At 41.1% G+C, this 13,600-nt stretch overlaps 4 protein-coding genes and 1 long non-coding RNA gene across 10 annotated transcripts; 3 read left to right on the top strand and 2 right to left on the bottom strand.

The window, feature by feature from the left end:
- The first annotated feature begins 385 nt into the window (after positions 1 to 385).
- LOC130687632 (uncharacterized) lies at positions 386 to 5,128 on the top strand. Its single transcript, XM_057510802.2, has 5 exons — positions 386 to 634; positions 1,885 to 2,100; positions 2,165 to 2,799; positions 2,886 to 3,137; positions 3,199 to 5,128. Exons 1-5 carry the CDS (start codon positions 532 to 534, stop codon positions 4,957 to 4,959), a joined length of 2,967 nt encoding a protein of 988 aa, XP_057366785.1. The 5' UTR covers positions 386 to 531; the 3' UTR covers positions 4,960 to 5,128.
- On the bottom strand, positions 4,968 to 6,074 carry LOC130687661 (homologous-pairing protein 2 homolog). 2 transcript variants are annotated; one of them, XR_009420934.1, is made up of 4 exons: positions 5,836 to 6,074; positions 5,535 to 5,762; positions 5,167 to 5,454; positions 4,968 to 5,105 (listed from the first exon to the last, which is right to left on the bottom strand). XR_009420934.1 is itself a non-coding variant. In XM_059495140.1 (3 exons), the coding sequence occupies exons 1-3, from the start codon at positions 5,986 to 5,988 to the stop codon at positions 5,227 to 5,229; spliced, it is 609 nt and encodes a 202-aa protein (XP_059351123.1). In that variant the 5' UTR covers positions 5,989 to 6,073; the 3' UTR covers positions 5,104 to 5,226. The 2 variants fall into 2 exon arrangements, 1 of the variants encoding a protein (XP_059351123.1); XM_059495140.1 differs by having other exon boundaries at positions 5,104 to 5,454; positions 5,836 to 6,073.
- Positions 6,075 to 6,540: 466 nt separating this feature from the next.
- LOC132087945 (carboxypeptidase E-like) lies at positions 6,541 to 8,559 on the top strand. Its single transcript, XM_059495138.1, has 8 exons — positions 6,541 to 6,787; positions 6,860 to 7,056; positions 7,119 to 7,274; positions 7,337 to 7,500; positions 7,566 to 7,702; positions 7,762 to 8,043; positions 8,100 to 8,275; positions 8,333 to 8,559. The coding sequence occupies exons 1-8, from the start codon at positions 6,541 to 6,543 to the stop codon at positions 8,531 to 8,533; spliced, it is 1,560 nt and encodes a 519-aa protein (XP_059351121.1). The 3' UTR covers positions 8,534 to 8,559.
- Positions 8,560 to 8,886: 327 nt separating this feature from the next.
- LOC130687671 (uncharacterized) lies at positions 8,887 to 11,227 on the bottom strand. 4 transcript variants are annotated; one of them, XR_009000210.2, is made up of 7 exons: positions 11,093 to 11,227; positions 10,136 to 10,312; positions 9,856 to 10,068; positions 9,551 to 9,793; positions 9,207 to 9,478; positions 9,107 to 9,144; positions 8,887 to 8,981 (listed from the first exon to the last, which is right to left on the bottom strand). It is a non-coding gene; the product is annotated as an uncharacterized LOC130687671 (long non-coding RNA). The 4 variants fall into 4 exon arrangements; XR_009000209.2 differs by having other exon boundaries at positions 8,913 to 9,043; XR_009000212.2 differs by having other exon boundaries at positions 8,913 to 9,043; positions 9,856 to 10,064.
- LOC130687635 (protein PFC0760c-like) lies at positions 10,520 to 13,294 on the top strand. 2 transcript variants are annotated; one of them, XR_009000202.2, is made up of 5 exons: positions 10,520 to 12,190; positions 12,254 to 12,458; positions 12,523 to 12,899; positions 12,975 to 13,156; positions 13,218 to 13,294. XR_009000202.2 is itself a non-coding variant. In XM_057510808.2 (4 exons), exons 1-4 carry the CDS (start codon positions 10,583 to 10,585, stop codon positions 13,083 to 13,085), a joined length of 2,301 nt encoding a protein of 766 aa, XP_057366791.1. In that variant the 5' UTR covers positions 10,520 to 10,582; the 3' UTR covers positions 13,086 to 13,294. The 2 variants fall into 2 exon arrangements, 1 of the variants encoding a protein (XP_057366791.1); XM_057510808.2 differs by having other exon boundaries at positions 12,975 to 13,294.
- The last annotated feature ends 306 nt before the right edge of the window (positions 13,295 to 13,600 follow it).

The raw sequence follows: 13,600 nt of genomic DNA, 5'->3' as shown, positions 1-13,600 counted from the left end.
CACTAGAATTTTCAGTTGAACAGCAGTCGTTCAACCTACAAGGAAAAACAAATAGACATGGGTTTTGGCCGCCGCTAGATGCCAACACAAGCACCAAAATACGTAATAACTGGCTTTCGTGTCACAGAGACCAATCCCGTCGACAGAACAACGCTTGCGGGAGTTTTAGTCAGTGGGAGGGGTCTTTGATCGGGTGCCAGTATAGAACCGAGCACGGACCGCAGCAGTTGTGGGCGCGTGCTTGTTTAGCTATCTTTTGTTTGTGTTGTGTTTAACGGGTGCGAGCGACCGTTCAGCGCCACTCCCGTATGCGCACTACAAAAAAAAACCTTTTTTCTTCTTTTTTTTTGCGCAATAATTGAAAATCTATTTCATTTGATATTTTCTTATGCGGGGCCTACTTGGTGACACACATTAGTGTTTTTTTCCCCGCAGTTGTAGCGTAATTGTGAAGGTGTGGAGACGTGTGCGCGTTGCGTGCGCGCGCTGTATTTAAACTCAGCGGGAGGCCCCCCCTCATCTCTCCCCTCGATGGGAGACATTCTTAGAGGAAAAAACATCGAAACTTTTATTACCGAAGAAATGAAAGACCTCGGGTCGTCCAGCATCAATAATGTCCACGACTTCCTCCAAGGCGAGTCCTAATTACCCACTATATTATTTCTCTATTCACTTGTATACGATAACTGCTTTTTTCTTTTTGAGGGAAACTCGTGATGAAAAATGACAAAAGGGTTTATGCTGCGTTTACGTTTTTAGGTGATGAAAAATAACGTGTAAAAAATGCGATTACTCGTTTACCGTTGGTGTCCACTACGTGCCTCGTGGAAAGGGTCTCTCGTTTCAATGCCCGCGTTATGTTGGGAACAGTTCATTTGAACTCGCATTAAGTGGCAGTTGCCACCTATAGCGAATCATGCGGAAATGATCGGTCTGCATTCTGTTCCAACCACAGAATGTTCCAAATGCTGCACAGTTGGCGGTTTGTTAGGAATGAAGATTTTTTGATCGCATCGATAAAATAGGGCCAAAATTGTTAGTTTTCAGTAACAAACGTGGTTTCCCGTCGTGAGGATAAATTTCGCTTAAACCACAGACGCAATCTACTGACCGCATCCCTACGCGATCACAATAGGAGTTTTTAATTTTAGCGAATAGATTTTCCCAGTTTTGTTAGGGCGCAATATCACCAATATGGTTTCAGATATTTCTAGGTTTATCAACTAAAATGTCGGATTTCAAAATTTTGAAACGGGATTCGAACAAGCTTTCCTGAAATCTTAACTGATTTTGAAGGAGCAGTCACGTTTGCTTGTCCGCGCCCGGAATGACGCCACCGACCTTGCGCGAACGATAAATCGGCCTTCGCGTATAACTTAAAACTATTCACAAAATTCAATGCTTGATCGGAGCGAAAAAATTCTTAACTTATCAAGAATTTACGAGAGAAAAATAAAAGATAGAATAGAATAAGCGATGCGAAACAATAGACTCTTACCTTTCCTATTAAACAGTCAGGTGTGAGAGGGTTCCACCCTGCGATGGTATGGCCGCGACATTCTTCACCCACTGCTGGTCTGCTATTTGTTTTTTCAAAGGAACGGGAAGCAAGCATTAGGGAATTTTCGAGACACTTAGGATTCCGTTTCTGTTGAAAGAGAACAAAAGAAAAATTTAAATGAGGATAAAGTAGGCGGAAATACGGTCTTTACATTAGCAAAACGCCCTACTTCCTTCAAGGTGGACGCCCTTTCTTTCGCCCAAAGCGGAAATTACCATGGTGGTATCTGTCAAATGCGTCGTTCAACTGCAACGATGCTATTGAAATTGATTTCCGAGTTTCCTCAATCCGTGTATCCACTTAACAGCAATTTTCTTGTATAGATACGCAAATTTTTCTGGATCAAACGTTGGCAAAGGAGAAACTGTCTCGGTTGGCTCTCGAGCACCGCTCTCGACTCGCGACCAAAGTGACCTCACTGATAAAGGAATATGAAAATCATCAAATGGAAATGTACATTGACATGTCACCTGCACTGAAATCATTTTTTCATTCATCTGACGGTGCTTCTTCCGACAATAATTCCGATAAAGATCCTGGTAAACATTTTTCGATGTTATTCATTATAATTGTTATTTAAATTTGGCTTTTTTTAATTACTAGTTACCATTGCCGAGGACTTTTACGATGTTCCAAACAGGGAATCAATTTCCGAATTTGAACAGCCTGTAGCCGAAGATCAGTGCGACGCCCCTCCGATTACCAATCCGTTACCACCAGCACCAGAGACGAAGAAGAAGGGATTTATGCATCGATTATTAAAAACCCGAAGTAAAGCGTCGGATTTATCTTTACCTTTCGCTATGGCGGCTGCCAAGGCTCAACGCATTCGGCCACCCCCTGAGGACGAGGACGACAAGAGCCGGAAGGAAAGTGTAGATTCAGAAATTTTGTATGACGACGCCATGACCATGAAGACGCCAAGGGAGGAAGAAATTCATTATGACGATGCTTCCGCTACCCCTCAAGATTCTGAAAATTCAAAACATGTTTACTACAATGAAACGGGCGTCAAGACAACACATGAGGAAGACCTGACGTATGACGACGCTTTCCGAGTCATCGACACCAACGAAGAATACGAGTACGTCGCTAACGAAAGTATTTCTTCTGTCCGCGAATTACAAAGCAACAACAACGACAGTGATGGCGTCTCCATGAAAAGCGGAGTCAGCGATTATGGGGCTAACGCTCCCAGTCATCGGTGGCATATAGCTGCAGTAGACGCTAAAGCTCAGGTAAAATCGTACTTCCCACCATCCGCGATAATTTTCAAAACCACAACACTATAAATTCCACTTTTTCTTCTTTAAAAAAAAAAAAGGCCTTACGATTTGGCTACATGAAACGCCGTAACGGTCGGAAGCTGCTGTCCGCCTGGCGTCACTGTTACTCCGTGCTTCTTCCTGCGCACCTGTTGATGTACGCCAATGATGGAGACAACCGTCCTCGGATTGTTATCGACCTAACTGAACCAAACATTAAAGTTAAAAGAGTTGTAAAGCAAGGTGTCGACACTAAACGACTCAAGACGCATCCGTTCGTTCTGCTGCACGAAGGTCGAGCTCTTTACGAGGTATAAATTATAGTTTTAACGGGAAGTACAACAGACTTTCTCACCTTTAACTATTGTGTAGATGTCCACCAAAAGCCGTGATGAGACAGACGAATGGATCATGGCTCTTCAGGCAATTCTTGTGCAAGTCGGTGATTCATTCGAGTTGACAACCATGAAGACAAACGAGGACTATGACAGCGACACTGACCAACCAGTAGAGAACAAACAAAAGGAATTACAGAGTCGGATGGATAGTATTCAAGGGCGGAATCTTCCATCGCTGCCTGCAAGAGAACAAGAAAATAAACCTCCACAGTTGCAAAAGACTGCCAAACCCAATAATGGCAGTAGAATGGCTACTTTGTTTAGATTAAGAGGTAAAAGTAGCAGTAGTGAAGAAGAGCAATCCAGCAAACGGCAGAGCGTCGATAGTTTCATGTCCGCTGAAGATGATGTTTATCAAGAACTACCAAGTCCAGCCGCATCGACGACCCCTTATTCCAGCATCGAAAATCTAAAGCAATCAAGCGAGGATATTTACAACAGCGTACAAGATGTTGCAAATCTTTCTGCACATGATCTTTCGACCGGCGCAACACCAGCCGTAAGTCCGGTTCGATGTGTAAGTATTAACCACTCTCGCAGTCTTTCTGATGGCCTCGTTACATGGCCAAATGCACCCCCAGAAAACCTTCCAGTATACGACGTGCCGTCTCCCACAATTCGGCCGTTAAGCACTTTACGCACATTACCGGATGAAGAAGAGTCCAACGTCTTGACGGTTGTTCCTAAGCGGCAGAAACGAAGTGGCTTAGTTTCAAATCAACAATCATGTAAACTCACAAGCTTTGGGTCTGTCAATGCCGTCTCCGACAGCCCAGAAGTATATGATGTCCCAGTAACTAACCCCAGGCGAATTTCCATGGCAGAAGTTGAATCAGAAGCCTTGATAGCGTATGACCATGTGACGACTCCACCTCGAACTGTTGTTCCAGCTCCAGAACTGAGTCCGCCACCATCAGCTGAACCTGCCACAAAGAAAATTGCTCGTTACTGGCAGGAAAAAATCAGTCAGGCAGATAAACCATCAAGCAATTTTAAAAAGGATACCTCACCGCCAACAAAATGCCTTCCGAAGCCGTCCTCAGTAGTAACATTACCGGAAACAAAATCGGTAGGGCGGTGTTTTTCTCGGGCATCACCTCAGAGACTACCGCTAGCATCGCTGACAGAGTTATTGGCTTCTTCGAAAAACGGCATTCAAGCTCCAGCGAAATTTTCGTTTCAAACTAATGTTGCCAATACAAACAGGAATATGACTTCGTCGTTCGGAAGTAAAATTGGAAGTAAACCGGAGAATACGTCCAATTCTACTTTTAATCTCGAAATAAAAGGTAGCAATACCGACTGTTCTTCCAAGAACAAAAAGGAACCACCTCCACGACCTCCGGTACCAGTTCGCACACCTTTGGCCAATAAGGCGAGCGAACCTGTTAACGTGGCAGATGAGTTGAACCGACAACTCATGAAACGCGCCATTAAAAACGGAGAATTAACTGAACAATCTTCAGTTGAATCAAAAATTATCAATAAGAAAAAGATGTCAAGTTTAAAGTCTGGGCAAGATCAATACAAAGCCAGATGGGCGTATGTTGCCACAAACAATTTAGAGTTGTCCATCAACAGTGGTGAGATTGTGCAGGTGCTCACCAAAAGCGACGTCAGCTGGCTAGTCCAAGCTAGAAACAAGAAGGGTCTTGTTCCTAAAGAATATCTCGTCCCCATAGCCACAAATGTGTTGTCCTTGACCAAAGTCGGGGACACTCCAATCACAGTTTGAACAACGAAGCCTGCTACAACACACGACGTCTTCTTTTAAAATTAATGGTTCATTTTCCTACGCGAACTTTTTCCTGCTTGACCCATCGATCTTTCATTTTATGTATAAGATAAAGTTTTTCATAACATAAGAATTTGGTCCATGTCCTGAATAAACAATATATATTGAACTTAATGAATCAATTGTTTTAGCAAAATGTTATCAAACCCATAGGGAACAAGAAAGGCTGACTGATTTGCTGGAATTATGTAGTGAGAAGAGATTCCACTATTCAGGCTCTATTCCAACTTCTTCAAGCAAAGCTTTTTTTCCTTTAGGATAGCTTTCTAGTATTTGGTCAAGCATATCAACACAAATCCTTTTTCGTTTTCGTAATTCAGACATAGTTTTTTCTTTAGTTGCTTTCACCTTCTTGAAATCAGATGCCGAAATCTTTATTTTCATCTGGGATAAATCTTTCAGTTTAGATTCCATTTTCTCATTTTCAGCTTGAAGCTGGTCAATTTCAATGTAAGATGTTAGCATTATGGTTTGTCTTTGATTTTTTTAAAGAGAAAATAAATACAGCATGATACCGTTTCTAGTTGTGCAGAAAGTTCCTCAATTGACAATGTGGAGTTCAAGGTTTTCAATTCAGTTTCTGCTTGTTTAATGACTTCTTGATCCTCAGCAATCTGTTTTGTTAACTCTGCTATTTTAGAATCCATTTGGACCATATCAGGGTCGTTGGGAGAGGAAACCAAATCTTGGTCAATGACGTAAACTTTTTGCTTTCCATAACATTTTTCTTTAACTTTCCCTGCCTGTATAGAGAAAAACATGAATAATACTCCACAAGAAGCAAATTTAGAGAGCACATTGATAGCTTTTACATACCACAACCAGTTGATCTAAGCTTTTCTGGACAGCAGTTTTCCCATAATCTTTCAGTTGAGCGCTCAGAAGCAGATCGTTCAAGGCAAATGGTCTGTTTTGCATCACCAAATATTTTAATACAGCTGCACTTATATCTTTTCCATCTTTAGCCATGATAAGTTCAATACAAGGTGCCAATTTAGTTGTTGAAGTCGAACATCCGACCGCCTAATTTCTTCGAAAACGTGCAATGCACGTTGCCTAATCGCGATAAGAAAAAATATTAATTATTTTACTTTTTAAAAATCATTTTTAACTTAAGCCTTCTCAAAGTAAAAAAATAAATCTGAGATATCAAATCCTTTTGTCTGATAGGATAATTCCAACATCGGAAATCTTCATTATACGGAAGATAAAGGAAAATTCGAAGATCAAGTAGAGTGGCCATGGAATGAATGGTCGTTGAAAGCACAAGTTCTATATCACAAAAAAAAACTTTTAGCAGTTGATCAATAAATAGGATGGTCGTATGAATACGCGCAGTCGCCTTAGAAGCTCGTGGTATCGTTTGTACCATACATTGGCAGAGCTTATGCGTAACCATCTGCGTATCTGGCAATACCAGTTGGCGTGGGAGTTGCAGTTGAAAATAAGGGATCCTTTAAGCGCTCTTCTGCGGATTCTGTTGGATGTGTTTGTCGAACAAGCATCTCTTATTAAAACAGGATGGCAGCATCAAAGTCTTCGGCTTTGGGGACATTTTTTCTTTGCATCGGTTTGCTTTCCCCAGCCCTAGTTCAATCTGCTTTCCAGTTCAAGCACCACAGCAACGAAGAATTAGCCACCATTCTCGAAGAGGTTCACTTTAGGTGCCCAAACATCACCAAAGTGTACGCCCTCAGTGAAAACTCGGTCGCTGGAAACCCCCTTCTATTGATTGAATTCTCTGACGAGCCAGGATACCATGAACTCTGTAAGCCAAATTATTTTTAGTTTTAAAATGTTGAATGACAGAACATAATAATTGTTTATCTGTTTGTGGCAGTGGAGCCAGAGTTTAAATATATTGCAAATATGCATGGAAATGAGGTGCTGGGACGCGAGCTTCTTTTGAAGATGGCCGACTACCTGTGTGAACAATACAGGGCTGGCAACGAGTCCATCCAATCTTTGATTCACACGACTCGTATACACCTGATGCCTAGCATGAACCCGGATGGCTGGGAGATGGCTACTGCTGCAGTAAGGAAACATTTTTCATACTTTGAAAAAAAGAAACTGATTACGAACTGTGTTGCATGAAGGGAGGAGATAATTATTTGGTCGGGCGGACCAACAATAACAGTGTTGACTTGAATCGTGATTTTCCGGATCTTGATCGCCTACTTTACGCTGAAGAGGATGAGCATAGTCTTCGTAACAATCATCTGATGGACCAAATTCGTCACTTGGATCACCCTGTATGGTCTCAGCTTTATGGCTGAATATTTAGTCTTAAATTTCTTACTTTCTGAAACGGCAGCCTCAACCGGAGACTCTGGCCGTCATGCGGATGATTCTGGAACAGCCTTTCGTGGCTTCTGCTAATTTGCACGGCGGTGATCTCGTAGCAAATTACCCATTTGACGAGTCACGCGACAAGGATGGCTCCGATGAGTCGCCTTCTCCTGACGATGACACTTTTAGGTTCTGTTTCTCCCCCTTTCCGCTTTGGCCAAAAGAGCATTAACAATTTTTTTTTACGGCAACAGACATCTGGCATTGAGCTATGCTTCAATGCATCCACGAATGTCAGACCCTAATCAGCCGTCCTGTGATGACACGTCATCGGGTTTCGGTAAACAAGGAGGCATTACCAACGGTGCTGCATGGTATTCTGTTGAAGGAGGTAATGTCATCATTTATATACTTTCTGGATGCGCTTTTTCTAAGGATATCGTTTGATAGGCATGCAAGATTTCAATTACCTCTCTTCCAACGATTTCGAAATCACCCTAGAATTAGGTTGTGAAAAATATCCCAAAGCCGAACACTTGGCACAGGAATGGGAGGATAATAAAGATGCATTAATTAACCTTATTTGGCAAAGTCACATTGGGGTAAAAGGTGAAGTAAAGGATGCTGTTACCGGTAGGCCGTTGGGTAACGCTGTAATCAGTACCCGCAACGTGACAAGACTCAATGAAACTCACGCACGGAAAGACCTTGTCAAGCATGACGTAACTTCGGGTAAAAATGGTAATAGATGTATGTTTATCGACCCTATTTAACAAAAACATTAATAGCTCAAGGTGGAGATTACTGGAGGTTGTTGACACCCGGAGAATACGAAATCACTGCCTCAGTTCGCAACTATCTACCACTCACCAAGCGTGTTTTGGTGACCAATTCCCGTCACCAGCAGGCCTTTATCTTAAACTTTGAATTGCATTCGGCTACTAATCAAGGCCAGCGCACCTGGGTAAGCAGCAATATTTATTTTGAAGGTAACAAAATAAGGATTACTTATTTTGCGTAGGAGTGGGACGATGATGTTCCACTTGACTACGTCGTCGAGGATCTGGGGGAGGGCTTCGACAAAAACGTGGGTGAGATACCTTTCAATCGTGAAGGTAACTGGCCACAGGACACCGAAGAATTTGATCTGGGATTCAAAGAGAATGTTGGTGATTATAACCACCTAAAGTACAAATGGTTTCCTTCCCCGAATCGCCGTTAAAAGGCATTTCAGGTGCAAGGGTATACTAGCCCATTGAAGACTGCAGAGAGCTGAAGAAACAAGAAGACAATATTACCTGGTACATTGTTGCTAAGTGAGTATCACGAAGACTTTAATAGGGACACTCAATGTGTAGCTTTTAATCTAACCGCGGGCTACATTTTTTTTCCGTATTAATCTGTTAATAAGTGTAATGGAGGTGGAAATAATCATAAAACCGGTGACCAGGCTTTGACTGCATCAAACCGGCGCTTCTATCATTTAATCTTCCCACTCCTGATTATTGTACTTCAAGTTTTTTCCTGTTTTAGATGTATTTAACTTATTAAACACGCATAATCAACCAAAATGATTTAAATTACTTACCTATTTTATAACTGAGATCAACACGGAGTCGAAAACACTTCATTCTAGTGCTTACTTTTGGGCACCGCTGTGCTCACCATTTCTAACGAAAAGAAAAAAATGACTACGGAATAGATCTCATCCACGTTTATATCCTCCCAAAAGCTAAAGCATCGAAGAACGTTAGGGTTGCTTTTCGATCACTTGAATGGGAGAAAAAACAATTACCTTTACATTTGATCGAAGCTTCTCTGCAGAGTTGGTTTCTAAAGCCAATTTAATGTACATTAATTACAAAGTCTACAGTTATGCAACAAGTTTCAACTACCCTAGTAGGCTTCTCAGTTTGTTTAGGTCTCCCTTCAGCTCGCCCAAATTTGTATGCAGAGGAAATTGCTCGATATAACTTGGAACTAAATATCCCGTAAAAATGAGCCGATTTTCCTCAGGCAAAGTAGTTGCGGATATTTAACAAAGATGATACGAACTTTTTCGGCATATAAGCAATCTCGTCATTGCTGCCATCCCTGGCTTGTCACGGCAGCTCCTGCTCTGGATTCAAAAAATGTATCGTCGATGTTGTAGCTACAATTTCATCATCTGTTAAAGATGTATGGGAATTACATATTTGTCCAAATAGGTTAAAGGATTGCTTTTTCAATGGATGCCTACTTTTTCAGCTTCCGTGTTCACAAAAGCATTCATTGACATGACAGATCGACATTGGATGTCGCCGTCCAAATTCCGGTACGTTAGGCTTTTTTCGCTTACTGATCCAAGGGCAATCTGTACAAATATCCAGTAAATTGGAATTCTGTGAAGCTATCCCTTGACATGTCCCTGGATTACACGCGAGCATCTCATCTGACGTATGCTTGAACGCGTTTCATAAGGTTGGGTTCCTGTCCTTTGTATCTAGGGAAAATGTGTTACAACTGTTTACTGAGAATCATTTTGTCAGGGAATTTTAGTCTTACCTTGGAAAGAGATAAGACATTTCCGTTTTCCATGTCCGGGTCGCTTAGGACTGCATCCGGTGGTGAAATCACAGGTAAGTTTCTATTTCCTTCGTTGCTTAATTGCTCTAGTAGCCTGGACTGTTTCATTTGTCTCTTTAGTTTTGAAATGGCATAGCAATCCCCTACTTGATGCAATGATCGATTTTTTTTGCATCCATTTCTTGGATCTTTCTAAAAATAGTCGAAAGAAAAGTATTATCTGGATAGGCAGCAATGCATAACAACAAAATGAAACTACCATGGCTCTCCGCGATGCTTCTTCCAATATCTAACGTACTTTAACAACCTGTCCGTAATCATTTTTTTTCTTTTACTGGCTCTGTCTTGGACATCAAGGTGGATATTTAGCCTCTTTCAATGGCACTAAAATTCGACAATAAAAATCTTTGTTCGGAATGAAGGCATGATTGTTTTCCTACATTACAAATCGACAAAAAATCAAACAATTACAGCCATTCATGGTAGTTCTGGCGTAGTTACAGTCCGTCAATTTAATTTTTAGATAAGGTTGGGAAAACGAAATTGCTGTATGTTTTAAGATAAGTGCGCTAGTATGTCCCTCTCCCTCTCAGGTAAGATAAAACGTTGAGCAAAAGCTGGTACAAAAACATTGCCCAAAACGTTAAAGTGACGATACAACCCAAAGCTTAACGGTTGGATCTTTGTCCTCCTTAGTTTCTAAAAAATGCAGTGGTTTGTTAGAACTGTGTTCGTCCTGGCGCTTACAAGCTCCGTGTTGGCAAAGAAAAGCAACTACTGGTGGATGTTCCCCAATTTCGACGAAAATGGTTCAAACAACCGTGAAAATCTGGTGGCAAATATAACCCAAGGTGATCTTCGCAACGGAACAGACGGGCAAGGAGCAAACCTAACTACAATAGTGGACGGTGACTTTAATTTACGTTCCGACGACAATAGTGAAGATAACCTGGATATAAATGAAGGCAATGGCCGCCCGGTATTTCCCACTGAGGATTTTGATCGGGATAACAAAACGCAGCCGGCCACAGGAAACGAGAATGTTTCTGGCACGGATAGCGACAAAGATTTAAACTGGCCCGTAGATAAAGAGAACCAAACTGACGCCAAAACATTGATGTCTGGGGACACCTGGGAAAATGATAACGAAACGAAAACTGAACAAGAAAATCCTTCCAGTTTCGAAAAAATGGAGGAGACGGAACTTTCTACTGACCTAATGAATGACGAGGATGAGGTTGTCCATGTTGAAGGTGATGCTCATCCATCGTCCAAATTAGAACAGGAACAGTTGAATGACGAACAAAGTGCTTCCAGTGAAGATGACGAGCTGCAAGAGGAAATGGCTCCAATCGATGAGCTTGAGCAAATTTTTGAAGAACAAGACAAAGCTGTTCACGAGGATGGGGATGCTCATCCCTCTTCCAAAATAGAGATGGAGGAAATATCAAACACTGAAGAAGTTGAAGACCTCGATTTTCCTCCCGAGGAGAAAGATGAATCTGTTCACGAAAATGGAGACGCTCATCCCTCTTCCAAAATAGAGGTGGAGGAAATATCAAACACTGAAGAAGTTGAAGACCTCGATTTTCCTCCCGAGGAGAAAGATGAATCTGTTCACGAAAATGGAGACGCTCATCCCTCTTCCAAAATAGAGGTGGAGGAAATATCAAACACTGAAGAAGTTGAAGACCTCGATTTTCCTCCCGAGGAGAAAGATGAATCTGTTCATGAAGAAGGAGACGCACATCCATCTTCTAAATTTGAAACGGAGGGCAATAACGATGCCGAGGAAATCCAAGAACCAAATTCTGTGGATGAAATTAGTTTGTCAGCGGACGACGAAGTTCCGGAAGAAACCAATTCCTCCAGTGAAAATGTTAATGGCCAAGACCTAAACTCTGACAACAATGAAGAAATAAACAACAGTTCATCAAATGAATCGCAGGAAAATAACGAAGAAAATCCAACAGAAGAAAATTCCAAACTTTTCGAAAGCAGTAATAATGAAGATTTAGATTTTGAGCTTTCAGAAGATGTCCTAGAGAAAGAGGACGAAAAGGAAGCAGAGACCGAACTTAGACATACACAGGATGATGAAGCAAGTGCACTCGTTAGCGAAGGAGAAAATATGGATGATGAAGACGAAATACAACCAATAAACAATAACGAACCATCATCCATTGATTCAGATTACGAGGATGCCCCTTTACATTGGATAGATGAAGAACTTCTAAATAAGGAGAGCTCTACTATTATTAATAAAAGTGCTGGCGACGCTATAATTTCAGAAGGAGAGGATACATCGGCAGTGGTACAAACGAATTTGTTACTTGGTCTTCAATAACTTAGACACACATTAAATTTTAACAAATAGGTTCCTATAGCTCCCGTTTTCAAAACTCCGCTTTGCAGTTTTGACACCCGACCATTTAACTTGACAATTCTACCAGTGAACTCCGTAAATGAAATGCACGGTACGGATGTGTCACTTCTTTGCACTTTGGTACCGCACAACGCATCGGAAACGATGCCGCATTTCCGCCTAACGTGGCTATTTGAAAAGGAAGGGTGTCAGAAAGGTTTGTACAGATCTTCGTATCTTAAGGAAAACGCAACGTTAACGCAGTTTTTTACACTTTATAGATTCATCGAACAAACATGCCTGTACAAGAGTTCTCGTATCCAAAAACTATGAATCGCCTGATTCTCCCAATACATTATCGTACGAGTTGAACAAGTTAAACCATACGATACACACCGGCCTATACATTTGCGATGCAGAAATCTATGGCTGTCAGTCTCAAAATCAGAATGCAACGGAAACCAGCCAAGCTCTCTACCTCAAAGTTTATATCAAACCCAATTATGCACTCCATATTGGTATAATATCTTCAGTATGTGTTATTTTACTGGCAATTCTGGGTGGGTTGGTGAGTTATGCTCGCCGGGTTCAAAAGCAATCAAAGAATCGTTATCAAGAATTACTTTCATCGGCAGATATTCAATACTATCCTTCTAAAGTAAGTATTGTTAATGTGTTAGTACTTTAAGAGTAAAAACGTAATCCTAAACATTTTCCTCCTATTTTAAATAAGGTTTTAGAACTGCCTAACTCTGTTTACAATACTACAACAACAGGATTCGTAAGGATGAGCGCCAGTACCTTTTCGAGTAAATCCAGCTTTACAAGTAATGAAGACGTCTGATTCCGAACTAAATGTTTTAAAAAAATGTTCCCTTAACCTTAAGCACTGGATATACAAAGGCTAAGAGAAAAGTAAGAAAGACATTTACCTTTCAGGCTTAGAAATCTGTTTTCCATTTTTCCCAATTTTTAGATGTTGTGGTGGTTTCCTTCATCTTTTTCCCATACTTTTCCAGAGCTCAAATTTTTTGGAATAAACTGGGGAACGAACTTTCCAATTTCAGATTATAATTTCCAAAATTGCCAGGAAATTAGGATGTATCATACAGTTTTTCATGTATTCATCCAAAACGGGATATGCCTGTGAGAAAGACAATTATTAGCCACAAGCTATATGGTAGAAGTTAAGCCCCCGTTTCAAAATTTCAACATCACCCACAGGGATCTGTACATACTAGATCAAACTTAAGAAATACTTAAACCATGGTGAAGATGATCAGGGTAACAGGACAGTGTGTCTTATTTGTGGAAGATTTCACACAGAATCTTTAAAGATTGGTTTTCGTGAACATGTTG

This window comes from Daphnia carinata, chromosome 4 (assembly GCF_022539665.2).
Source record: "Daphnia carinata strain CSIRO-1 chromosome 4, CSIRO_AGI_Dcar_HiC_V3, whole genome shotgun sequence".
Classification (NCBI taxonomy): Eukaryota; Metazoa; Arthropoda; class Branchiopoda; order Diplostraca; family Daphniidae; genus Daphnia; species Daphnia carinata.
This window is presented reverse-complemented; position numbering and strand designations above follow the sequence as displayed.